Source organism: Chiloscyllium plagiosum, chromosome 39 (assembly GCF_004010195.1).
Source record: "Chiloscyllium plagiosum isolate BGI_BamShark_2017 chromosome 39, ASM401019v2, whole genome shotgun sequence".
In the NCBI taxonomy this organism is placed as follows: domain Eukaryota; kingdom Metazoa; phylum Chordata; class Chondrichthyes; order Orectolobiformes; family Hemiscylliidae; genus Chiloscyllium; species Chiloscyllium plagiosum.
Genome location: NC_057748.1, coordinates 196,202 through 223,647, shown reverse-complemented (window position 1 = coordinate 223,647; position 27,446 = coordinate 196,202). Strand labels below are relative to the sequence as shown.

Genomic DNA, 27,446 nt, shown 5'->3' with positions numbered 1-27,446 from the left:
GACTGTCAGAGATTTCAGGAGGATATAGATAGACTGGAGAGTTGGGCAGAAAAGTGGCAGATGGCTTTCAATCCAGACAAATGTGAGGTGATGCATTTTGGCAAGACTAATTCTAGAGCGAATAATACAATGAATGGAAGAGCCTTGGGAAAGGTTGATGAGCAGAGAGATCTGGGAGTGCAGGTCCATTGTACCATGAAGGTTGTTGCACAGGTAGATAGAGTGGTCAAGAAGGCATATGGTGTGCTTGCCTTCAGTGGACGGGGTATTGAGTATAAGGGCTGGCAAGTCATGTTAAAATTGTACAAGACATTGGTTCGGCCGCATTTAGAATACTGTGTGCAGTTCTGGTCGCCACATTACCAAAAGGATGTGGGCGTTTTGGATTGGGTGCAGAGAAGGTTTACGAGGATGTTGCCTGGTATGGAAGGTGCTAGCTATGAAGAGAGGTTAAGTAGGTTAGGTTTGTTTTCATTAGGAAAAAGGAAATTGAGGGGGGACCTGATTGAGGTCTACAAAATCATGAAGGGTATAGACAGGGTAGATAGAGATAAGCTTTTTCCCAGGGTGAGGGATTCAATAACGAGATGTCATGCTTTCAAGGTGAGAGGTGAAAAGTTTAATGGCGATACATGCGGCAAGTACTTCACACAGAGGGTGGTAGCTGCCTGGAACACATTGCCAGCAGAGGTGGTAGAGGCAGGCATGGTAGATTCATTTGAGATGTGTCTGGACAGATGCATGAGTAGGTGGGGAGCAGAGGGATACAAATGCTTAGGAATTGGGCGACAAGTTTACACAGTGGATTTGGATCAGCTCAGACTTGGAGGGCCGAAGGGCCTGTTCCTGGGCTGTAAATTTTCTTTGTTCTTTAGATGGGCGATCCTATCACCAGTTCAGGTGGACACAAAAAAAATCCTGGTGCTGTTGAAAGCTCAAAATCATAAACTGGTTGGTTATCACATTTGGTATTGTGGGATGTGAAGTGTATCAAATATGCGATGTTCACAACGCTGATTACTGGTTCTCTCCCTATGATAATCACTAACACATCACAACTTCACACTGGTCTGTGCTGTACACGTGATTTTATTTTCATGCAATGCGCTTCAAAAATACTCAGTATTTTCTTACGAAATGGTTCAGATAGAGCACAGATAACACTTTTTAATCCAATAGTTAATTTTAAAAGTTAACAGTTCCTGACATTAATTCTGTAAACAGTTGGACTACTGGATTGTCCATTCCTTTGGAGACAGAAATACTTTATTACAAGTATGTAGGAATACAATAAATGTACACCCATAGAGACACGTACACGGATGTGCATATATAAAATCACATGTTCACTTACACATGCACACCACACACAACTTGAACTCGTACCTATGCTCAAATATTGAAAATCTGAGACAATGAAATTCCAATCTGTCACAGCGAAGAATATGACAGATTGGACAATTTACTGTTCGTTATAGTGCCCCACTGAGTAACTTCCGTCTTTTATTTTGTGGAAATTAAACCAAGCACCCCACTGCTACAGAAAAATAAAGTAATGAAGTCCGAAAGCCGAACTGTTCATTCCCTTTTGAACAACAAGTGCTGACTTTTTATTCAGCTTCACTCTGGAGAGGAGGTCTGTCCAACTGTGAAATCCTAATTGGGCATTAGTGTCCTTTACGATAAGAAATCTGCTGTCCTTGCCCTGTCTGGCCAGTATGGCTGTCCTTTAACTGCCCTCTGAAATGTCCAAGACATTCATTTGTATCAAGCTAATACAGAAATAGTGAGAAAGAATACACTGGACCGACCCCTCAGCATTGACCTTAGTATCAGAAATGACAATGGCACCCTCTGCCCAAAACAAATAATAATTTTATTTTGTCAAACACACTGAAGCATAGCTAACGTACACTGCATCATCACCATCCTTGGGTATGTCCTGCCCTGCTAAGACAAACCCACCAAAAGTTGTAGCAGTGGTATACAATTCGGAGGGAATTCCCCTGAGCATACTGTCGGGACACCATTAAGTCTCACGGCATCAGGTCAAAGATGGGAAAGGAAACCTCTATCCCCCAACTCTGCTGAGGAATTAGTACTTTTTCATGCTGAACACCAACTAGAAAAATGACTGACAGTGGCAAGGGCACAGAATATACTCTGGCGGGGCAGTCCAAAGTCCTTCACCAAAGTTGCTCAGTAGCAACACTACTGACTTTGCAGTTTGAGTTCTAAAGGACACTGCTGCTAGACTAGGTCTGTGACAGGTGACAAGGGAACCAAAACGTGCAAAAACTACTTGATCTCATCCATATCAATCTACATGTCTCTCTCTGTCCATGACAGTATCCGTGAGAGTGATCATCATTCAGTTCTTGTGGAGTCGAAGTTGTATCTTCACAGTTAGAATACTCTCCAATGTGTTGTGTGGCACTACCATGTTAAGTGGGAGAGATTCTAAACAGACCTAGCAACTCGGTGCTGGGCATTCATGAGGCACTGTGGGCAATCACCATCAGCAGAGTTACACTCTTCCACAATTTGTAACCTCAGGGCTCAGCATATCCTCATGCATCAAATTATGGGATTGAAACAAAATGCTAGTGAAACTCGGCAGGTCTGGCAGCATCTGTGGAGAGAGAAACAGCATTAAGGTTTCTAGTCCAATTAGACTCTGAAGATGTCATTCTGGATTTAAAATGTTGGGTATCTCTCCCCACAGATGCTGCCAGACCAGTTGAGTTTCTCCAACAACTTCCGTGTTTGTTTCGGATTTCCAGTATCCACAGTATTTCATTTTTATTTAAGCAAGGAGATTAATTCTGGTTCAATAAAAAGTGTAGGAGGGCATGCCAGGAGCAGCACTGTACATGAGGTGTCAAGCTGGTGAAGCTGCAAGATTTATTTGCATGTCAAAGCAGAAGCAACATGCAATATACAGGGCTAAGCAATCTCAAAATCAAGGAATCAGATCTAAGCTCTTCAGTTCTGCCATATATAGTTGTGAATGGTGGTAGACAATGAAACAACTCACCCATGAAGGCTCTAAAAATATCCCTTTTCTCAATGATTGGAGAGCCGATAACATCAATATAAAAGAAAAAGCTGAAGCATTTGCAATAATCTTCAATGAGAAGTGTTGAGTGGTTTATCCAAGGCTCATGCCCGAAACGTCGATTTTCCTGCTCCTCGGATGCTGCCTGACTTGCTGTGCTTTTCCAGCTCCACACTCTCGACATTTATCCATCTCAGCCTGCTGCTGAGGTCTCCAGCATCATAGATGTCAATCTTTAACTGATTCAGTTTACTTTGGTTGCTATCAAGAAAAGGCTGAAGGCAGTAAAAGCTTTGGGCCCTAACAACATGCTAATAACAGAATGGAAGACCTATGCTACAGAACTAGCCACACCCCTATCCAAGCTGTTCGAGTACAGCAACAACACTGGCAACCAACTAGCTATGCAGAAAATTAGCCAAGTATGTCATGTACAAAAAAACAGGGCAAATCCAACGCAGTCAAATACCACCCTCTGTCTACTCTTGTTCATCAGGAAATTGACACTGCTATCAAAAAGCTGGTACTCAGCAAAAACCTGCAAACTGAGTTTCTATTCTGCCAGAATTACTCAGTTTTGGCCAAAGTAAGGACAAAAGAGCTAAATGCCAGAATGAGGCGAGTGTGACCACCTTTGCGACAACTATTCAGATACTGCCTGATGTCATCAAGGCAACCCTAAAAGCAGTGAATTGTAATCTGGGGAAAATTCTAAAGTGCTTGGCTCATACCTGGCACAAAAGAAGATGACTATCATTTTATAGGCTAAATTATCTCAATCCAAGGACATCAGAATGGGAATTCCTCAGGTCGCGTGCTATCGTATGCGTTCAGCTACTTCAAGCACATGAAACAGAAACCCAAGGTTCGCGTTTGACTTTCAAATTTCCTCCACCATTCAACAGGATCATGGCCAATCTACTTGTGTCTTGAATTCTACATTCCCATCTGCCCTGATAACCTCCGATTCTGCTGTTCTCAAGAATCAATGCACCTCCACCGTATAAGTATTCAATGACCCCACTTGCACCACCTTTTAAGGCACAGTCCCCAAGTTGCATAACCCTCAGAGAAATAATTCCCCATATCTCTATACGAAAAAAAAGATCCTGAATTTAAAGCAGTGTCCCACGGTCCTCGACTCACCCACAAATGGAAGTGTCCTTTCCACAACAACCTCGTCAAGACCATTCAGGATCTTCTACGTTTTAATCAACTTTCACTCTTCTAACTACCAATATAAACAAGCCCAATTACCTTTCCTCCATCATTAAATCAGAAGTGGCAATGTTTGCTGATGTTTACACCACTTGCAATTCCTCATATATTAAAGCAAGCTATTCATAAATGCAGTAAGACCTGGACAACTTTCAGGCTTAGGTGAATAAATGACAAATAACATTTGTGCCATGCAAATGCCAGGCAATGACCATCTCCAAACAGAGAGAATCCAACTTTTTCTCCATGATATTCGACAGTATTACTAACACTATTAGCATCAACCCCCCCACCATCAACATCTATGGGGTTATCATTGACCAGGAACTGAACTGAGCTGGCCAAATATCTACTGTGGATTCCAAAGGCCTGTCCACTCTCGACAAAGTATGAATCAGGATTGTGATGGAATACTCTCCACTTACCTGGGTGAGCAGCTGTCTTCACTGGCATCACAATGACAGCATTTCAAACACAAAGGCAATCTCCACCTTGAAGCATCTACTATACGAACACATGGAAAGCTGATGCCCAATTAAAAATCAAAAGCGGTGTTAAAACTTTCTCATCAACAAGTGCAATCTGTGAGAGATAATAAAGAGGACAGCTGCTCGAGCCAACAGTCAATGACCACCTTCAACGGATCACCCGATGTGCTAACTGTAAGTCTAAGACTGAGACAGTGAGCATAAACCATTCGCCAACTCACAACCAACACACATCTCATTTCCACTCAACCATTTGCTAGAAAGGGTAAGATCTAGGAATTAGGAGCTGGAATAGGCCATTCGGCCTTCAAACCTGATCTGTCATTCAATTTTATCACTTTATTTGGACCATACCCCTAACTCCCCCTTTGTAACAATGCCCCACCCCATCCATTTGACACCCCCCACCCCATCAATCAAAAATCTTTCTAACTCAAACTTGAAAATTCAGATGATCTAGCCCTCACTGCTCTCTGGGAAAGAGAATTCCAAAGACTAACAACTCTCAAGATTTTTTTTTTTAATCTTCATCATAAATGGAAGATAACTTATTTTAAAACGATGCCCCTTCATGGTAGATTCCCCACAAGAAACATCCTCTCAGCATCCACCTTGTCAAATTCCCTAGGATTTTATATATTCTGATAGTGCTGAAAATGTGTTGCTGGAAAAGCGCAGCAGGTCAGGCAGCATCCAGGGAACAGGAGAATCGACGTTTCGGGCATAAGCCCTTCTTCAGGAATCAGGATACTATATTCTGATCGTCTCACCTCTCAAGTCTTTTAAACTCCAAATGACCTATCAATCTAACTTACTCAACTTTTCTCACATCATAACACCTTCAATCCCTGTAATAAAAGCAAAGTGCTGGAGACCTTAGCATGTTTGTGCAGAGAAAAACTGAGTTAATCTTTTTGAGTCCAATATGACACCTGTTCTGGAACCTTCATCCAGGAATCAGCCAAGTGAACCTTTTCTGAACTGCTTCCAATGCAAGATCCTTCATGTGGGGTTTTCCAATCAGCTAGGACCCTTCCAGAATCTAGGATAGTTTGGAAGATTTCAACCACTATCCTGACAGCATTTCTTTTGGACCTGAAAGTGCAGGCCATTGGGTCCAGGGTACTAAAAGCTTTAGCCCCAGGAGTTTTCTGACTACCTTGACATATAGGATTGCAGATAGTTAGATGGATAGATAGATAGACTGCAGCAGCACTGTGAACATACAAAATGCATTGCAACAGTTTGCCAAAACTCCTTTAACACTATCTTCCAAATCTGTTACATCAAACATCTAGAAGGTCAAGGGCAGCAGATATTTAGAAACACCACTTCAGTTCCCCTTCTAGCCACTGACTATCCTGACTTTGAAATATAGTCATTCTTTCACTGCTGTTGAGTCAAAATCGTGGAACTCCCTCCCCAACAGCATTGTGAGTGCCCTTATACTGAATGGACAACAGCAGTTCCAGAGTACAGTGCACCATTGCCTTCTCAAGGGCAACTAGAGATGGGAAACAAATATGTAACTTATCAAAGACATCCATATCCGACAAAAGAATAAATAATCAAGTGGGTAAGACAGCTCCCTTCTCATCTATTCCATTAAAACATAGAGTTCTCCTCATCTGTGTATATTACAAAGCATTTGCCTCCCATCTTTCGTATTAGGTGTGTTGGGGTGGTACCATTTCAGGAGATACCTCTGCCACTCACAGCTGCAGAATAGGCCGTCGGCATCATAGTCAGAAGTCACATGACACCAGGTGATTTCAGGTAAACCTGTTGGACTCTAACCTGGTGTTGTGTTATTTCTAACTTTGTCCACGCCAGTCCAACACCAGCACCTTCACATCAATATCATAGTTAGAGAGGCATGGACAAGCTCAATCTTCTGGGAGCCCAGAGTCCCACTCAGTACATTGGACTACCCTTGAAAATGCTTTCAGTTATTCTTCCAAGTGGGATCTAGAACTATGTAGAAACTGGCTGCTCTCTTTGACTCCTGTTTCTCCGTGGCTGCTACCCAGGCTGCCTTGCCTATATCTTATTGGTTGCAGAGGCAGACGTTTTCTTTAGCTGAGATCAATTTGCTCTAGCATCCCAGCTGACTGTCTGAATACTTGATCAGGTTGGCTCCTACTTTAAAGTGTTGCGATAACTCTCCCATCAGCCCATTCCATCCACCCAACCTCATCCCAACTCCCCAGTTACTCCCCATTCCTACTCACAATCCCCTCCCCAATTGTTTATCTCCCCACTTCCCTACCCCAGCCCCACTTCACATGTAAACCCCAACTGATTAAGAGTTAATATTATTTCCTTTCTGCTCCTTTTTGATAATTTATGAAGTCTTCATTTTGCTATAGGATTTTTTGCATTGTTGGTGAATTTTTAAAAGTTCAAATTAATTCCAATTTGGTGATTTCAGGTTGCAAACTTCAGCATAACCAGAGCTTGTCAAACAAGCCAGTGTTCCATTTTGTAAAGTAGAAAAATGAGCACCCATTCAGACAAATGAGCACCCCATTAAAAGAGTTTGCTCTTTGTAGTTAGTTGTTAAAAATGTTTGCAGCATATTTTTGTTGTCTAAAATGGACAAACAAACTCCACAGGAGTTACTAGGCTTTGACACTCAATTCATCTTTTTTATCGTGTGACATGTCATCCATTTCAAGTGCATTCTCCTCTTCTGCCAGCAGCTCTGCTCTTTCCAGCCCTTCCTCGTCGGTCTCAACCTTCAGGTATCCATTTCTCCCAGGTTCCTCTTCCTCATTCTCATTCACAGGGAGGGTGGGTTCATCATCTCCATCACCCCTGATGTAAACACACTCTGAGTAGGCAGTGTTTCTATTCAGCCTGTCCTGCACAGTGTACTGGATGTACATCAGGGGGATGGGCAAACAAGCAATGATGATCAGGAGGATCATCATGGCTAATGCCCAACCAGGATAGTCCAATAGTGTCTCCTCTGCCTGGAAACAGCAAAGGGTAATGAGTAAGGATTCACACCAAACTCTCAATAAACTTCAAACAGAAGCAACATCAAAAACATCATCAATTTTTACATAGGACAAGGGCAGACACATCACCTTGAGGCCTTTGACTTACAACCTCCCACATCCAGTGAAAAGAAGACAAAACATCAACAGGAAGTGAACTCCAGGTTTGGCACATCACTGCAGTAAGGAGCACTCTTTCAATACTATGTAGAGACAGTTATATTCTGTGCTGTAACTGTCCTGAGGGTGTTTAATGGGATCAGTGTATTTTGTTGATTTTTTTTAAAAAAGAGAAAGAAGTGGAATTTTAGTCTGTACCTGTCCTGTAAGTGTTCTAAAGTACACTGATGTATCAAACAGAGGAAGATTTTGAGAGTTTTTCCATTAATGTCAACATTTACAGAGATTTTAATCTGTTATATGGTAGAAGGCAGTGAAACATCTCGAGATTAGATCTGAACTGATGCCAGTAGGGATCCCACAGGCTTGTCTTCTATTCTAATAGCTGCAGGAAGATTGGGTTCTCTCCCCTCCGCATCTCCAACTTCCACACCATCACCACCACCAATCCCCAAACCCCCTCCCCCCCAACCCTGGATTTAAGCCATGACCCCATTACTATGAATTTTTAAAAATTTCATTTGTGGGGTGTGGGTGTTGCTGGCTGATCAGCATTTCTTGCCCGTCCCTACAAGCCCTTGAGACGGTTGTGGTGAGCTGTCTTCTTGAACTGCTGCAGTCCACCTGCTGTGAGTTGACCCACAATGCCCTTAGGGAGGGAATTCCAGGATTTTGACCCAGCGACAATAAAGGATTTTTACTAGGACGGTGATTTTAAAGTTTGATAGTCCCACACTCCTAATCAAAGTTGGTGAGATTTGTGAAGTTTGCAAATAACTTTCCCAGTCATTTTGGTTTGTAGAAATAAATATTAAACAATTTGTGATTAGTCTTACCTTCTCTTGGCTCCATGCTCGATATTGTGGATGCTTGATGCACATGTGAATCAAACTAGCCAACAGCAGAGCCAGCATTATGGTGGGACACACAAACTTCCACAGATACTTGTATACAACAACAGGACGGTGACCAATCATTGCCTGGATATCATCCATAAACCTACAACAAATAACCTCAATTACAATTCATCTAGAACCTGGGTTTCCTGGTCACAACTCCTAGATGTATTTGATGGGCACTGTGTAGAGATAGCTTTATTTTCACTTTACAGATTAGGAGGAGTTTTACTCTGTATCTAACCCTGTGCTATCCCTGTCCTGGCAGTGTTTGATGAGGACAGTGTTGAAGAGATTATTGAGTTTGCAAAAGAAAGTTAATTTGTTTAGCAGGATCTTAATCTTGGATAAAGAGGAGAATAAAAATGTCTTTGAGAATAAAGATGTCTCTTAATGTCCTGCCAGACAGTTCAGCTGCTCTCTCAAAAGCCAGAGTTTCCTCAGCACACACATTAACTTGTGTTTGTGGTACAAGGACTGACACAGGTTAAGGTGTGTCCCAGGTGAAAGTGAGGACTATAGATGCTGGAGATTAGAGTTAAGATTAGAGTGGTGCTGATGAAGCCTGATGAAATGTCAATTCTCCTGCTCCTCGGATGCTGCCTGACCTGCTGTGCTTTTCCAGCACCACTCTAATCTTAAGTTGTGTCCAGCTGTCCAGTTTGACTTTTGAAATGTCATGAAGACCACCGAGAAAAAGGGAATGGAAAAGAGTTGAACTGGACAGAGAGAGTGAGACTGCCAGATATGATAAGTAAACAAATTACAAAAGCAGCAGCGGAGAATATTAATTAAATTGTCAGCAAGTGGAAACAGGATTTAGGGAACAGTATAATGAACTAGCAGACAGATGATGTTATCTGTAATGATGAGAGTGAAAACAAACAAGAGAGAAAGGAAAAGATTAACAGAGAAAGAGAATGAACATTAAGAATAGAGCCTGAAATCCAAGACTATGAATGTACCTGTCAGCTCCATAGACCCACGCCACAGCAATCAATTCAAACAGAACCACAATGATCAGAGGTAGTGTTGCAGAGTAATCATCAAACATGGTCACAAAGTAGTTTCCAGAACGCTGTGTAAATATCATTCCAATAACAAACCCAAGTATGCAGCAGACCACTGGATTAAAAGGATAACAAGGTGTTACATCAGCTGGAATGACAAACCAGGTATGAGCAGGTTTAAGGGGCTGAATGGCCTACTCCCTCACTGCATAGCAAAGAATGGGCAAATCAGAGCATAACATACACTCCGTTGTTTATCGAAGCTGTCAGAGATTTAAATTAGTGCAGAAATGGGAAACGGTGTTGGATCTGAGCCCAACAACACAGTGAAGTAGTTTATCAGATTAAAGAGAGATCTTGATCAACCGGGTCAATGTGCTGAGAAGTGGCAGATGGAGTTTAATTTGGATTGCAAGGTATTGCATTTTGGCAAAACGAAAAGATTGATGAGGACAGAGAAGTAGACATTGCTTATTTGGACTTGAGCAAAGCCTTTGATAAGGTTCCACATGGTAGACTAATTAGTAAAGTTAGATCACATGGTATTCAGGATGAGCTTGCCAATTGGATACATAACTGACTTAACACAAGACGACAGAGAGTGTTGGTGGAGGATTGTTTTTTGGACTGGAGACAGGTCACCAGCAGTGATCCACAGGAGTCGGTTCTGGGTCCTTTTTTGTTTGTCATTTATATGAATGATTTGGATGAGAATATAGAAGGCATGGTTAGTAAGTTTTGGACAACACCAAAATTGTAGACAGTGAAGAAGGTTTTCTACGATTCCAAAGGGATCTCAATCAAATGGGTCAATGGGCTGAAAAATGGCAGGTGGAGTTCAATTTGGATATATCTGCGTGGGTTTCCTCCAGATGCTCCAGTTTCCTCCCACAGTCCAAAGATGTACAGGTTAGGTGGATTGGCCATGCTAATTTGCCCATAGTGTCCAGGGATGTGCAGGCTAGGTGGGTTAGCCATAGGAATGCAGGTTACAGAGGTAGAGGGTGGGTCTGGGTAGGATGTTCTTCAGCTTGGGCCGAATGGTCAGCTTCCACATTGTAGAGATTTTATGAAATGCAAGGTATTGCATTTTGATACAACAAACAGGGGCAGAACTTTTATAATTAATACAGTGTTGCAGAACAGAGGGACCTAGGGGTTCAGGTATATAATTCTTTGAAGTTTGTATCGCATATAGAAATGTGGTTAAAAAGGCGTTTAGCATGGCTGTCTTCATTGCTCAGTCCTTGGAGTATAGGAGTTGGGAAATCAAGTTGAGGTTGTATAGATGAGGCCTCTTCAGCAGTACTGTGTCCAGCTCCGATCACCCAGTTATTGAAGGGATATTATTAAGCTGGAGAGGGTTCAAAAGATATTTACGAAAATGTTGCAGAGTATGCAAGGTTTGAATTGTGAAGAAAGACTGGGTAACCTGGGACGTTTTTCACTGGAGCATAGGAAGTTGAAAGGTGACCTTATAGAGGTTTATAAAATCATGAGGGGTATAGATAGGGTTAATGGTAGTTGTCTTTTCCCTAGGGTGGGGGATTTCAACACTGGGGGCACATGTTTAAGGTGATTGGAGAGAGATTTAAAAAAAGACACGAGGGGCAAATGTTTTACACAGAGGGTGGTTTGCATGTGGAATGAACTTTGAGGAAGAAGTGGATGTAGGTCCAATTATAATCGTTAAAAAACAATTTAATAAGGATGTGAATAGGAAAGGTTTCAAGAGATATGGGCCAAGAGCAGGCAGGTGGGACTAGTTTAGTTTGGGATTGTGTTCAGCATGGACTGGTTGGACCGAAGGGTCCATTTCCATGTTAGATTAGGCCCTTTGGCCCAACAAGTCCGTACCGACCCTCCGAAGAGTAACCCACCCAGACCCATTCCCTGTAATTTACCCCTTCACCTAACACTACAGTCAGTTTAACATGGCCAATTTGCCTAACATGCACATCTTTGGACTGTGGAGGAAACCGGAGCACGCGGAGGAAACCCATGTAGATTCGGGGAGAATGTGCAAACTCCACACAGACAGTCACCCGAGGCGGGAATTGAACCTGGGTCCCTGGTACTGTGATGCAGCAGTGCTAACCACTGTGCCACCAAATCATAGAACAATAAATTGTATGACTTCATGACTCTTTAACAACTTGTATTTATATTGAATTTTTAAAGTAATATCCTAAAGTACTTCACAGGAAATATTACTCAACAGAAAAATGATACTTGGCTATGTAAAGGAAATATCATTACAAGTGACCAAAAGCTTGGTGAAAGAGGTATATTTTTAAGAAGTATATTAAAGAGGAGGGGCAATGAGAGGGTTATGGAAGGTATGTGTGTGTTTTGTCCTTTGGAAGCGGAAATTATGCTCACCAATGATGGGACAATGAAAATCAGGGATGCACAAGAAACCAGAATTACAGGAGGGCAGAGATCTTGCAGGGGCGCAATAGGCTACACAGATGAGGTGGGCTGAGACCATGCAAGGATTTGTAAACAAGAAAATGAATTTGAATACCATGTTATCAATTGGCCAAGATCTAACGTAAGTTATTGAGCACAGAGGGTGAACAGGACTTGATGGAAGGACAAGGGAAGAGGGCAGCTGAATTTTGATTAGAGTATGGAAGGCTGAAATAATCAAGTCGCAAGATAATAACTGCATGGATGAAGATTCCAACAGATTTGTAGAGTTAGATGATTCTATAGAGTTGGAAATAGGGGCAATCTTCATGGCAACATGGATTTGTGATTGGAACTTTATCTCAGTGTCAAGCATGACATCAAGAATATAAACCGACTGATTTCACCTTGGGTGGTTGACAGAGAGAAAGATGGAGTTGGTTTCTAGGGAATGGAATTTTTGACAGGGAGGGTAACGGCTTCAGATTCCTGAATATTTAATTACAGGAGATTGGTGCTTCTCCAGTGCTAGATACAGGACAACTTGCCTAACAGTTTTAAGGCAGTGGATGGGGTCAAGGGGTTGGCTAGGTTTGGGTTGGATGAGGTCGTGTTGGGTGTCAGCATCGAAATGTAGAAATGAACAGGCAGCATGCAAATGAAAATTAGGACATGGTCAAGGTTCTTTGGGTATGCTGGGGTGTCAGTGCAAGAGTGGAAAAGAGAAACCATTGCAGTTGATTCAATATGACTATGAGATAAATAAGAATGGAACCTGTGGGAACATAGTGGACAATATCAGAGAGACATTGGAGAAGGATGAGGTCTTGGATAATCATAAAGATTGCAAACAGGATGTGATGGACAATTGAAATGGGAACACAAGTTTTCACAGTTCCACAGCTTTTCACATTATTTGGATTGGATCAGAGTGGAAGGGTATCTATGTTCTTTGCTAAGTACCATTCAGTTACTGCCAATGTTGATTCAATCTTTCCACTACATATTACCTGTGAAAATGGACTTCCTCCTAGCCAGACAGGAGAAGTTGTCAAGTAGAGGAGTGAGAATTCCTTGCATATTTCCAAACATTGTGCTCATACCCAAATTTAGCAACATCAGAAAAAACAGGATAGACCAAAATGGTGAGGCAGGAAAGTGTGTAATAGTTTCTGTGAAAGCGATGAAAGCGAGGCCTGTACCCTCGACACCCTGAGACAAAGAGAGAATCAACACATCAGCCAAACTTCATTACACAACAATTCCCTTTCAGGTAAATCATAGTGCGGAAAGAAGCTATTTTGCCCATCCTCGACCTTCCAAACAGCATTCCACCCAGACCCAGTCACTATTCCCATAACCCAGCATTTCTCAAGGCTAATCCACCTAGCAAGCGCATCCTTAAATAATAGGGAACAATTTTTTAGCACAGCCAATCCATCACATGGAAGGAAACTGGAGCACCTGGCAGAAACGCATGCAAACATGGGGAGAATGTGCAAACTGCACATAGACACAGTCACTCAAGACTGGAATCGAACCTGCATCCCTGGCGCTGTGAGGCAATAGTGCTATTATGCCTTCCTGTGAATCACAGAGAAACACCTTTTTCCTTTCATCTTCATTTACAGAATCCCAGCTTGATGAAGTGGCAGGAGTAAATTACCTTTTGCATTTCTTGTTCGAGTTTGCATTGCTGGATATGAAGAGGGATTAATACTGATCTCACTGAGTCAAACCATTCTCTGTATTCCTGATTTGTTACAGTTGAAAAGTTGAGATATTCTGGAATTAAACTCCTGTTCAAAACTCCATTATCAATCAGGTCAATCACTTTGAGGCTGTTCCTGAAACACAATGCAATCTTTTAATCAATAACTACACACCATAAAAACGCAAACCCAACTCAGGACAGTTCAGACACTAAGCGGGAATAGCCATGGGCCTTGTGGGTCCAAACATTAAACCACTTCCATAAAAGGGGGCAGTGTGAACCGCCTGACTGTGTAATAACTTCAAACAGCATGTATATTTTCAAACCCGTTAATTATATAAACCTTTGATAACACTTTAGATAGCTAACTTTAATCCATACACAGGCTATTTATCCCTGTAATTAAATGCTTTTTTAACACTTTATAAAAAGGTGACATGACTCAAAATTCTGTCATTAAAGTAAACAGGTGCCAAACCTTGCCACACATTTCTGAGTGAGCACATTCGCCCGGAATCCCAGCACTGCAAAAACAACCAACGTAGCAAACACAGACGTCAGGAAGTTGATGAAGGAGACAAGGAAAGCATCAAAATGGCAATTATTGGTGCGGGTATTGTAGCTGGAATAAGCAATAACACTTCCAAAGCCAAGGCCCAGGGCGAAGAACACTTGGGTGGCAGCTTGTCGCCACACTTGGGTATCGATCAAGATCTCAACCTTCAAAAGAAACCAACAACTTTAAATAAGGCATTTATGAATCTTTAAATTTAACTCAGTTATAAAAAATGGAAACAGCACTTTACCTGAAATGTTGCTTCCCTTGGGAATACATGATCACTGAATTTACCATTAATTATAAAGTTTCCACTAACAGTGTGCTATGTGGCCTGAGCATTCTGCATGACATTGACAGCACAGAATAAAGCTCCCTCTATTCCTTTAAATGGAAAGCTCCCTTGAAACTGTCCCCAAACTCTCCCAGGACAGGGACAGTACAGGGTTAGATTCAAAGTAAAGTTGTTTGACACTGATTTTTATGAATCAAAAGGCTCAGGATAAAATCAGCTTGTACTGCTGTCATATTGTTAAGAAATCAGCTATGAATGCCATAAACCGCTGTTACCTTGGAATCTTGAGGGCTGAAAACAGAACTAAGCCTCTCAATGAAGATTGTTTTCTGACTGTTTGGAGCCCTCAGAGACACTGGCTCACCACTAACACTAATTTGGGACATTGAGGGGTCAAAGAAGAATGACTCTGTAACTTGTGAGCAATCTCAATGGGGAATATGAATGTGAGGCCCTGTCACTGGGCCAGACAATGCTGCCTGTGGAACTGGACTGTAGAAATCAGCTGTCTGTGGGTTTTAGTTCCAACGGGTCTGGTTCTCAATCTGGATAGCATTAGGAATCCTATCATTAGTTCAATGTTACTGGACAAGGTAGGGAAATATTCAGGGAGAAAGTGAGGGCTGCAGATGCTGGAGATCAGAGCTGAAAATGTGTTGCTGGAAAAGCGCAGCAGGTCAGGCAGCATCCAAGGAACAGGAGAATCGATGTTTCGGGCATAAGCCCTTCTTCAGGAATGAGGCCTCATTCCTGAAGAAGGGCTTATGCCCGAAACGTCGATTCTCCTGTTCCTTGGATGCTGCCTGACCTGCTGAGCTTTTCCAGCAACACATTTTCAGCTAGGGAAATATTCAGCCTGAGTTCCAGTTATACATCACACTTAGCCATCTGGCTGGGAACCAGGCTTATTGTGGGAAGGAGAATATAGTTGTAGGAGGTAAAACAGTGAATAAATTTATGACTCAAGCCCCCATCAGTGGCCTGGGCCCAGGCCTCTCTCTTGGTCAGTTCCAGAGTGAGAGCCCCTCAATTTTACCTTAGGAGTGAACATGTAGCGAATTCCATCTATGGAACCTTCCAGAAGGAGACCTCGAATAAGGAAACAGAAAAGCACCACATACGGGAAGATGGAGCTGAAGTACATCACCTGTAAGGGAAATCGTGGTGATCGTGTTACTGTAACTCATTGCAAGAGAAAAGCAAAAACTTACTGTAATTGTGTGCAAATGTCTGTCTGAGAAAAGTAGGAATGCAAAGAGGCCAATCAGCTACCCCAGGACTCCATTCATGGCCTACTTCCACACTGTTGGGATTCTATGATTTAACACCGATGCCATCACTCTGAACCCCCAGTCTCATCTCATTTGTTTTATTTTCTCATGGGGTATGGGCGTCATTGGCTGGACCAGCATTTATTGCCCGTCCCTAGTTGCCCTTGAGAGGGTGGTGGTGAGCTGCCTTCATGAACTGTTGCAGTTCAGCTGCTAGAAGGTGACCCTCAATGTCCTTTGGGAGGGAATTCCAGGACTTTGACTCAGCGACAGTGAAGGAACTGCAATATATTTTAGGATGGTGAGTGGCTTAGAGCGGAACTTGTAGATGGTGGTGTTCCCATGTATCTGTGCCCCTGTACTTCTAGATGGAAGTGATTGTGGGTACGAGAGGTATTGTCTAAAGATCTGAGGTGAATTTCAGCAGTGCATTTTGTAGACTCTACAGACTGCTGCCACTGAGCATCGATGGTGGAGGGAGTGGATGCTTGTGAATGTGGTGCCAATCAAGCAGACTGCTTTGTCCTGAATGGTGTCAAGCTTCTTGAGTGTTGCACTCATCCAGGAAGTGGGGAGTATTCCATTATATTCCTGACTTGTGCATTGTAGTTGGTGGGCAGGCTTTGGAGAATCAGGTGGTGAGTTGCTTGCTGTAGTATTCCTAGCCTCTGACCTGCTCTTGCAGCCGCTGTGTTTATGTGGCAAGTCCAGTTCAGTTTCTGGTCAACGTAACCCCCACGATGTTGATAGTTGGGGATTATTTGATCTAAGCCATGTTTCAGACCACATATTCCCTCAATTCCAAAAGCACTTAGTTTTATCTCTGTTGTGTCCACCTCTGCTCTAAACTCTTTTACTACCATAACCCCATTTTGTCATCATTAGCCTCTTATTCCAATACACCATCTGGACAGTCAATAAATTCAGTTCTATCCATCAAAGACTTTATCATATTTGGCAGTACACTAAGCCTTATTCATCCAACACACTTGTCCACTTGGCTTTAACATTGTTAGGAATATGCATTGGTATTTATGGATTATGTGGAGAATGCAGAAGCTATTAAACAATGGAGATACCTTCTGGATTGAAAAGGGATTTTTAACCAGAGGTTTGGAGAGAACCAGTGTGATGTCTTGGAAATGAAGTCAACAGTTTAATAGGGCTACAATCTACCTGATGATTACAGAAATTCTAATGACTGGAAAAATAGCCAAGCAAAGCTTTTAGGGAGCATAAGATATAATAGCCTTTGAACAGTGGAAATCCTAACTTTGGAAGAGACAATGGGGATCTCTGTGCTGATAGTTGCCTAGCAACCCTTTGTGGTCTTGGATTTTGGTCTCACAAACTTCGAAGGTCTGAGAAAACAGAGAGGAAACCTGCAAAACTGTGGTCCAGCTGTAAGATTCTTGCTTAGTTGAAGTGCTTGGCAACCTGATAGTTTCTGAACTTCATTATTTGAATTACTGTGAAACAATGAAAAGTTGAACTGTGACTACTATCCAAAGAGTCAGATCCAGCTTAATATCCATCCAAATTGTAGCCTTGTTTGAAAGATCTTTATTCGATCTATACTGTCAACAGTTTAGAACATAGAAAAGAACAGGCCCTTTGGCCCACGATGTTGTGCCGAGATTTAATCCTAATGTAAAATATAGTAGCAATCTACGCACCCCTCAACTCACTGCTATCCATGTGCATGTCCAGCAGTCACTTAAATGTCCCCACTGATTCTGCTTCCGCCATCACCGCTGGTAACGCATTCCATGCATTCACAACTCTCTGTGTAAAAAACCTACCTCTGACGTCTCCTTTATACCTTCCTCCTAATATCCTCTTTGATTTTATCAGCAAGAAGCCCAGTGGACTGTGAGTATTCAACAAATACTGACATCCATTTTCAGACTAGTGATAAAAAAGAATGTTTATCTTTTGCCCTTTTTAAAATATCATCTCTGCATTGTCTGTCCTTTGGGAGTGTGTTTGTTTTGGAACTAAAAGGGTGTATACTTCTAAGTCTGCATTATAGCAATGTTAATTTATAAAAAATTGATTATTTTGAGTTCGTAAAAAAACCCTGGTGAAAATCCGTTACTCGGGAGAGCAGGAGGAGAGGGAAACAATTGCCGTTTTGGGACTGAATCAACAGATTTATACCAGAAGTGTGGCTGAGAGTACTGGGATTTGAAGTGGACAGCGTAGTCGCCCTGTCACAGTTATAACAACATTTCATTCTAAACCTTTATTCTTGTCTTTGTGTCATACTGTACTCTATTCCTACAAACACCTCAACTTCACATTCCTTTTACTAGTTCAGTCTCCTGTGTGTTTCATCTGTCCCACTATTTGCAGAGGTATAAGTGGAACTCCCTAAGCCTCTGCATTCTGAACCTAACACAATCCTCACATCCTCTTCATTTCCTGGAAAATCTTCTTAAACCTCATCTCTTATTCCAAGCCTTGAAAAGAAAACCTCCTAATATTCTTCCTTCTAACTCTGCCTAACATTTTGGAACATTTCCTCAATTAAAAGTGAATTTAATATAGCAGTGAAACTCCTTCCTCCTGTGCAGAATGGAAATATTATCATTCTAAAACATGCTCCTCTTTTTGAGAAGTTAACTCTTTCTGGGAATTCCCAGGGGACAGCAGTTACACAGCTCCCCATCACAGAAGCACTGCTAGATACTCGCTGTGAAACAGAAGCTATTGAAGGGCTAAGGATTATCCATTACCTTTCCTGAGGATTTGATTCCTTTGATCATGGCGAGACAGACAATAACCCAAGCAGCAAGCAGGCAACCAGTCATGGTGGCATCTAGCCCTCCACTGACATTGATGGAGCTGGTGATGTTCAAGGCCTCATGGTACCAGAAATACGTTGTGGCAGAACTCTCCAGGCACTCAGTGACTGCAGCACAGAACAAAAAAATATAATCCAGACTACTAGCTAGAATGAGCAGGAGAAAGAGATGGGAGAAGAAGCTGGGGGTGAGGGGAAGCAGGGTAGATGCATGGGAAAAGCGGAAATGATGTGAGGTAGTTATTTTTCAGGAAGCTTAGCAGGAGTGAAGGAGCTGCCTACCTGCTACTGTCTGGTTGGCGAGAGTGGGACAGGATTCCCAGGGCAGTGGATACTGGAAGGAGTGACCAAAATAAAATAGACTCCAAGCAATGATGACATTATAATAGAGGGAGACAAGGGAACAGACCTGAGGAATGAACAAACATGGATGTCAGTGACTTTACCCTGAAAATAAAGGGTAAAGTAAAGCCTCACACAAAACAACAAGAGAGTTTACCATGCACCAGGGAGGATGGGCTGTACTGGTAATGTCACTGCACAAGGAATGTAAAACCCCATGGATTAGATTAGATTAGATTACTTACAGCGTGGAAACAGACCCAACAAGTCCACACCGACCCGCCGAAGAGCAACCCACCCAGACGCTCCTTCACCTAACACTACGGAAAATTTAGCATGGCCAATTCACCTGATTTGCACATCTTTGGACTGCGGGACGAAACCGGAGCACCCAGAGGAAACCCACGCAGACACAGGGAGAATGTGCAAACTCCACACAGACAGTCACCTGAGGCAGGAATTGAACCTGGGTCTCTGGTGCTGTGAGGCAGCAGTGCTAATGACTGTGCCACCGTGCCACCCACTGGTTCAAATCCCACCATGGCCAATGATGATATATGAATTCAAGAAAATAAGTTTTGTTATTAAAATCTAACCTCATGCTGACCATGTAAACCCATTTGGAACACACATGACCTCAGGGAAGGGAAAACTGCAGACTTTACCTGGTCTAACCTATATGTGACTCCAGACCCACAGCCATATGGTTAAATGGCTGAGTAAGACACACAGTTCCAAGGGCAATTAGAATGGGTAATGAAAGCTGCTCGTCTGTAGCATCCACATCTCATGAACATAGAATGTTACAGCACAGTACAGGCCCTTCGGCCCTCGATGTGAAATTAATCTGATGCCCATCTAACCTACACCGTTCCATTATTATCCATATGTATGTCCAATGCCCACTTAAACTCCCTTAACGTCGGTGAGTCTACTGTTGTTGCAGGCAGGCCGTTCCACACCCCTACTACTCTTAAGTGAAGAAACTACCCCTAATATCTGTCCTAAATCTATCACCCCTCAATTTAAAGCTACGTCCCCTCATGTTAGCCTTCACCATCCAAGGAAAAAGGCTCTCCCTGTCCAGCCTATTTAACCTTCTGATTATCTCAATTAAGTCACTTTTCAACCTCATTCTCTCTGATAAAAACAACCTCAGTTCCCTCAGCCTTTCCTCATATGACCTTCCCTCCATACCAGGCAACATCCTAGTAAATCTTCTCTGAACCCTTTCCAAAGTTTCCATGCTCTTCCTATAATGCAGTGACCAGAACTGTACACAATACTCCAATATGGGCCTCACCACTGTCTTGTACAGCTGAAGCATGACCTCGTGGCTCCGAAACTCAATCCCCCTACCAATAAAAGCCAACACACCACATGCCTTCTTAACAACCCTATCAACCTTGGTGGCAACTTGCAAGGATTTTGTACCAGGACACTAAGATCTCTCTGCTCATCTACACTGCCAAGAAGCTTACGATTAGCCCAGTACTCTGCATTCCTGTTCCTCCTTTCAAAATGAATCACCTCACACTTTTCCGCATTAAACTCCATTTGCCACATCTCAGCCAAGCTCTGCATCTTATCTATGTTCCTCTGTAACCAGCAACATCCCTCAGCACTATCCACAACTCCACCGACCTTAGTGTCATCCGCAAATTTACTAACCCACCCTTCTACGCCGACATCCAGGTCATTTATAAAAATGATAAACAGCAGTAGCCTCAAAACAGATCCCTGTGGCACACCATTCGTAACTGAGCTCCAGGACGAACATTTCCCATCAACCACCATCCTCTGTCTTCTTTCAGCTAGCCAATTTCTGATCCAAACCGCTAAGTCACCTTCAATACCGAAACTCCATATTTTGTGCAATAGCCTACCATGTGGAACCTTATCAAACTCCTTTCTGAAGTCCACATACCACATCAACCACCTTACCTTCATCCACCTGTTTTGTCACCTTCTTGAAGAACCCAATAAGGTTAGTGAGGCACGACCTACCCTTCACAAAACCAATTTGACTATCTCTAATCAAATTATTCCTTTCCAGGTGATTGTACATCCTATCTTTTATAACCTTTCAAATTAAGGCATTAAAAAAATACACCCAAACCTGCAGAGATGCAGTAATAACCCTCCACCATTCACTCAATTGTGTAACTGACCACGCAATGTAACAGCCACATGCCCTCCCCTCCCACAAGTGTCACGCTCAACCCTCTCAGCACTATCCTCCCTCTGCCCCCCACCGTGCCACACTCACCACGCAGCTGGCAAACCCGATCCCACACAGTCGTGGGTTGATATGTTTCCAGACTCCGATACTGCCCTGACGGATACTCTGTCCGGCTGCCAATTCCAGAAAAAACAATGGGATCCCCATCACCAATAGCAGGATCAGGTAAAGAAAAAGGAAAGCTCCTGGAACAATAACAACAGAAACATTAATCAAAGATTTTACAAAATACATCTGCTCACTGGAGCTCTCTAACTGAAAAAGATTTGGAAAGGAAGATGGGTAAATGGAGTGAAAGGCAATCAGACTTGTTCAAGCTGAATGATGGGACAAATGAGAATGAAGAGGCTAAATGGTATCCTCCTGTTCCTATAAGCTCAATATTTTGTGCAATTACTACCTTGTAGCCAATAACCTGGAAGCTGGCCTCAGGTCTGACAATGGCTCAGTGGGCACAACGAATGGAATGCAGCCTCCAGTGTATGAACGTGGTTACTCCCCACAGAAGTGTGAACAGGGTAAATGCATCACTGAGTGTGGACCGGGTACATTTTGGCTGCCATGTTTCCTATAAACATGGACCATATCTTAAAAGTACTTCACTGACATTAATATTCTTTGGGACATGCCAAGGTTGAGAATGCTGCTAATCCTTCTTACTGGGTATTTGTCAGCTTTGGTTTATGCGATTTCCTCTGGTGATCGATCCCCCAGTAGAGGGCTGGCTCCTGGCCAGAGTTTAGTCAGGGTAATTCTGGCTGGTGACTCTTCCTTTAGCTGGAGAGCAGGATCAGGCTGCACTGCCTTCTAAACATGACTGCTCACAAATATCACCATCAAATGGTCATTCTAACTAGGTACTGGGGCAGCCCAGCAACTTAACACTTTCAGAAAGGAATGTGAAATAAACCAGTAATAAAGCATAGAACCTTACCACCCCCATTCTGATGACATAGGTAGGGGAATCTCCAGACATTTCCTAGTCCCACGGAGAATCCCACCTGGGCGAGAATGTACTGCAGCTTACTTCCCCATGCAGGTCTGGAAGGCTCATCCAGCACAAGTCCTGTGCTAGACTCGGTCACGTCCACACTCTGAGAGTCCGTCTTGCTCTTTTCCATCAGAGCATCGGGTAGACGTAGTGAAGTGACGAGCCGTGTCCAAGCAGAACTGGCTGTGGAGGTAAAAATGAAACATGTAATCAGGGAAATCTAATATTTAAATTGCCTGATTACTGGAGTGGAAAATTCTCAAGTAACGGTCTCTCTTTCCAACAAATTAATGACAAATGTCTCTGCTCCATCAGACGTGACACATCAGTGAATAGTTCACGCCATTTAGAAGTGGTGATTGATCCAAACTGATACTTGAGATGAGAATGTGGTGCTGAAAAAATACAGCAAGTCAGAGGATAGGTCTCTCAGTACCCCCGGCCCACAAGCCTCATTCCTGATGAAGGGCTTAGGCTTGAAATGTCGATTCTCCTGCTCTTGGGATGCTGCCTGACCTGCTGTGCTTTTCTAGCACTACACTCTCGACTCTGATCTCCAACATCTGCACTTTCTCCTGATACTTGAGATGAAAGAGTACTGTTTAATAATTACGGTTGAGGAGTCAAGGATATCAAAATCAGTCAAGGCACAGAAAGGATTTAGATTCTCAATCAACAGCAAATACCCATTAAAGCCTAAAGTCAGCATCAACCTGAATCTGCAGGATGATCTGCAGCCAGCAGAGACCACTCACTGCGTGCTCCTCACCATCCTGCAACAGCTCTGCTGTCCAAACAGTGAGACTGTCATCCGCCATTCTTATACTAACGGACTGTCACTTCCGATCATTAGCACAATCACTACTGTACACCCCACCTCATTCTATTTCTCATTGATGTGATGCTGCTCACAGGCATGATGTCAGCTTTAACATTTATGCTGACTTCTAGCTTCCCCTCAACACTGCCACTCTCAAACCCAACAATGTGTCAAATTTGTCATACTACCTGTCCAACGTCAAATCCTAGATCAACCAAAATTTCCCAACTAAATCATCATAAGACTACAACAATGGCCTTCAGAAACTGTGATCCCTAATGAAGTACCTCATTCCCTTCCCCGGCCACTGTCCCAACTATACTGGACTCTTTTACAGCTTGGTTGCCATGTTCACACTACACTAAGATCACCTATTTTCATCTCACACTGTCACCATTCCTCTCCCAGCTCACCTGTTGCTAAAATTCTCACCCATGCCTTTATAATTGAGACACATCATTATTCCACTGACAACTTGGTCATGCTCCAAGCTCCTGACTTACACAAACTTAAGCTCCAGCTAAACTCTACTTCCCAGCTTGGACCCAGTCAGAGTTATGCATTGCTTACTGACCGCTCGAGCATTTCGATTTTAAATCAGAGCATAACGGGTGGCTGTAAGCTCCCAAAATCTCTGCCTATACCTTTCCACCTCACCTTTAAGAAACAGCTTGAATCTATCATTTGACAACCTTTCTTTCAGGGGTCTGTCTGCACGCAGCCCGGGGTCCGTCCGCACCCTGCCCCGGGGTCTGGCCACACGCTGGTTAGGGTCTCCGAGAATCTTATTTTTCTGCTGTGGCTGTGTGATACATTTTGTTTTATAATGTTCCTATGATGTTAGGATATATTACAGGTTATTACAAATGATTGTTTTCAAAGTAATGGAAAATTCCATGCAGTTTGGTCCAAACCTAGGGATTTAAATCTGAATAAGGGAGGCCATAAAGGCATGAGCATTGAGGTACTGTTGAAAAGGTATAATGGGAATTACTATGATTTAAAGATTTCTTCATGAGATTTAGGGGTCACTGGCAAGACCAGCATTCGTTGCCCATCCTTAATTGCCTTAATCCAATCTTCTCCCACCAATACCTGCCCACCCTTCTCCCACTCCCTCCTCACTCTGTGTCTGTCCGAAGCACGCACACCCGTGGCAACCCGCAGTCAAATTGTCTCCACTCCCTTAGGCACCCTGACTTACTTGCCCTCCTTTGGACATAACTCTCCTACCTTTCTCTCTCACTCGCACTGCCTCCCCTACTGACATTCTTTCAAACGCAGCAAACATTCCCTTAGATGCCTCAATTCCCTTCTTCCCATCTCCCATACCTCCTCCTCCTCTCTCTCCATCAAATTTCCTAATTCCAACGTCCTCCCTCCTTCACGTGCCCTCACCTTCCCTCAAAAACATTCTCCAGCTCACCTATACTCACGGCTCTGTAACCTTATTTCTGATGTAAAGATTCTGTTGTTTTGTTCCTTCCTGAAGACTAACGTTGAGTGTGTCACTGGAGAAACCAGCAGTGAGCACCAGGGACAGCTGTTGACACTTTCTCACAAATTAATCTCCAGAAAAGTCACATTCAACCACCTCCCCTATCATCTCGTCCAATCACACTGCCCAACACCAAGCACACAAGGGCACTCAGCCAAGTTCCTGAGAGATTGGAAAGACTGTTTGGCATACAGAGTTCTAGAATAAAACCAAACTTGACATTAGCTGTCCTGTGACTGATACATTCGCACTTACTGGAAGGACAAAGCTGATCAACAATCCACCGACCAGCAACTTCCCATTTACAACAATGTCAACAGACAACCAGAGACCTTAGGCTCCAGAGCTCCCCAACTTGATCAGGAACAAGACACTGAGTAAAGCTTTCTCTACTCTTAAACTGAAATTAACGCTTCCCCTCTGCTTTTAAAGTGAAATTAAAGCTTGCTCTACTCTTTTAACTAAAAGTAAAATTTCCTGGACACTGTCCCCATCAAACACTCCTAAGACATGGAGTCAGATACAGACTAAAGCTTCTGCTAGCTTAAAACAGAAAGTAAAAATCCCCCAGTACTGTCCCCATCAAACACTCTCAGGGACAGTACAGCACAGGGTTAGGCACAGGTTAAAGGTAACTCTACTCTGCTAATTAGAGCTCCCTCCACCAAACACCCCTATGACAGGTACAGCACAGAGTTATACACAGATTGTGCTACTATAATGTGCGTTTCATTAATGTGAATTCACTGTAACACGATTGACGAATTGGGGACACTATTTCTAAAGCGCAGACTTTTAAAACATGTGATGGCTGTAACGTGATTACATCGCCAACACTTTAAGCACTGTTTCTAAAGTGTGATTTTTCTATAATACGGGGTTGCACATGAATGCAACCATCATGTTGAACAGAAGAACTGTACAGAATAAAGCTTCCTTTAGACAGTCACCATCAAACAGGACAGGGACAGCACTGGGTTAGATACACAGTAAAGCCTTCTCTACTGTTTTAACCTGAAAGTAAAACTGCTTTTACTCATTTAGACTGCAAGTAAAGTTCCATAGTAAAGAGAGAGAGAGAGAGAGAGAGAGAGAGAGAGAGAGAGACACGACTGGTGGAGATTTAACTTGAGGGTCACCACACCTCAGACGAGGGGAGAGGTTGAAGAGGAGAGTCCATCATGGTAATCTCAGCAGGTGGGGGATTGAATTCACCACTGTTGGCATCACACTGCTTCGCAAACCAACCACCCAGCACTGAACTAAACCGACCCTATTTGCTTCCTCTACACTGTCCCCATCAAAGATTCCTTGGATAGGGTCAGCATGGAGTTAAATACAGAGTAAAACTCTCTCTATTCTTTTTATATTGAAAATAAAGCTCCTTAACACAGTTCCCATAAATCACTCCCACGACAGGGATAGCATGGATTAGATAGTGTAAAACTCACCCAAATCTTTTAAAATGTATGTAAAGTTTCCTCTACACAGCCCCCATCAAACACTTCCAGGACAGATTTGGATAGACCATAAAGCACACTCGACATTTTTTTAACTGAAAGTACAGCATCCTGACATTGTCCCTCTCAAATAGCCCCAGGGCATGGACAGCATGCTGTCAGACAGAGTTCTCAACTCTTCCTGGCTATTAGTTCACAGCTTCCTTCCCAAGCATCTGTCTGTTAGACATTGTGTACAATGATTTCAGAGAGTGTTGGCAGAGTGGGGGATGGCACGGTGGCTCAGTGGTTAGCACTGCTGCCTCACAGCACCAGGGCCCCAGGTTCAATGTTGTGGTTCTGTTCACCGAGCTGGAAGTTTTTGTTGCAAACGTTTCGTCCATCAACAAACTCCATCAACAAACACATCGACCTGGACCCAATATACCAACCACTACAGCGGACAGCTGAAACTGACAACCGGAAGCGGCAGGGACAGACCACTATAAACACCGGAGGAAACATCAAAGAAGCGCTTCGCAGGAGGCTCCCAAGCACTGATGATGTCGCCTAGCCAGGGAACGAAACGTTTGCAACAAAAACTTCCAGCTCGGCGAACAGAACCACAACAACGAGCACCCGAGCTACAAATCTTCGCACAAACTTTGAACACTCCCAGGTTCAATTCCAGCGACTGTCTGTGTGGTGTTTGCACATTATCCCTGTGTCTGTGTGGGTTTCCTCTGGGGCTCCGGTTTCCTCCCACAGTCCAAAGATGTGCAGGTCAGGTGAATTGGCCATGCTAAATTACCCATAATGCTAGGTGCATTAGTCAGAGGGAAATGGGTCTGGGTGGGTTACTCTTCGGAGGGCGGTGTAGACTGGTTGGACCAAAGGGCCTGTTTTACACTGTAGGGAATCTAATCTAATCAGTAAAGTTCAGGATTAATAAACCAACATAATTACTAAACTTTCTGAAGAATTGAAGGTTAAACTGATTTATCTTCTTGAGAGATTTACAAGATGGGAGGTAATTGACGTGGACTATGTGACACACACAGCTGTGACTGCCATCACACTTAACGTGAAACAGTGCAACCCTATCACAATGGTCCCGAGCTCCACCACATAGCACCCTGGTTACAGGAAATGCCTTAGGAGCTGTCTGTGTTTCAGTCTGCGTGATCGGCATGAGCTACACTTAGCCAGCCTGTGTTCACTGACAGGGTGATCCCATGGTCAAAGATATAGGAACTCTAAGAGGATGC

At 43.1% G+C, this 27,446-nt stretch overlaps 1 protein-coding gene across 4 annotated transcripts; it reads right to left on the bottom strand.

Moving 5' to 3' along the window:
- Positions 1-1,071: 1,071 nt before the first annotated feature.
- LOC122542065 (sodium-dependent neutral amino acid transporter B(0)AT2-like) lies at positions 1,072-25,030 on the bottom strand. 4 transcript variants are annotated; one of them, XM_043679360.1, is made up of 12 exons: positions 24,668-24,805; positions 22,365-22,604; positions 21,458-21,615; positions 19,129-19,255; positions 18,779-18,954; positions 15,806-15,916; positions 14,397-14,638; positions 13,871-14,051; positions 13,215-13,416; positions 9,748-9,907; positions 8,723-8,885; positions 1,072-2,632 (listed from the first exon to the last, which is right to left on the bottom strand). In XM_043679360.1, exons 2-12 carry the CDS (start codon positions 22,549-22,551, stop codon positions 2,528-2,530), a joined length of 1,812 nt encoding a protein of 603 aa, XP_043535295.1. In that variant the 5' UTR covers positions 22,552-22,604; positions 24,668-24,805; the 3' UTR covers positions 1,072-2,527. The 4 variants fall into 4 exon arrangements, with proteins under 4 accessions (XP_043535295.1, XP_043535292.1, XP_043535293.1 ...); XM_043679357.1 differs by lacking the exon at positions 1,072-2,632 and adding an exon at positions 2,998-7,739 and having other exon boundaries at positions 24,668-25,024; XM_043679358.1 differs by lacking the exon at positions 1,072-2,632 and adding an exon at positions 2,998-7,739 and having other exon boundaries at positions 24,678-25,024.
- Between the last annotated feature and the right edge of the window lie 2,416 nt (positions 25,031-27,446).

Coding starts and splice junctions, on each gene's coding strand:
- LOC122542065 (XM_043679357.1), bottom strand. CDS start 22,551: ATGGAAAAGAGCAAGACGGACTCTCAGAGTGTGGACGTGACCGAGTCT. Junction 18,955..19,128: donor CGCCAACCAGACAGTAGCAG/GTAGGCAGCTCC, acceptor TCTGTGCTGCAG/TCACTGAGTGCCTGGAGAGT. Junction 13,417..13,870: donor TCGAACAAGAAATGCAAAAG/GTAATTTACTCC, acceptor TCTTTGTCTCAG/GGTGTCGAGGGTACAGGCCT.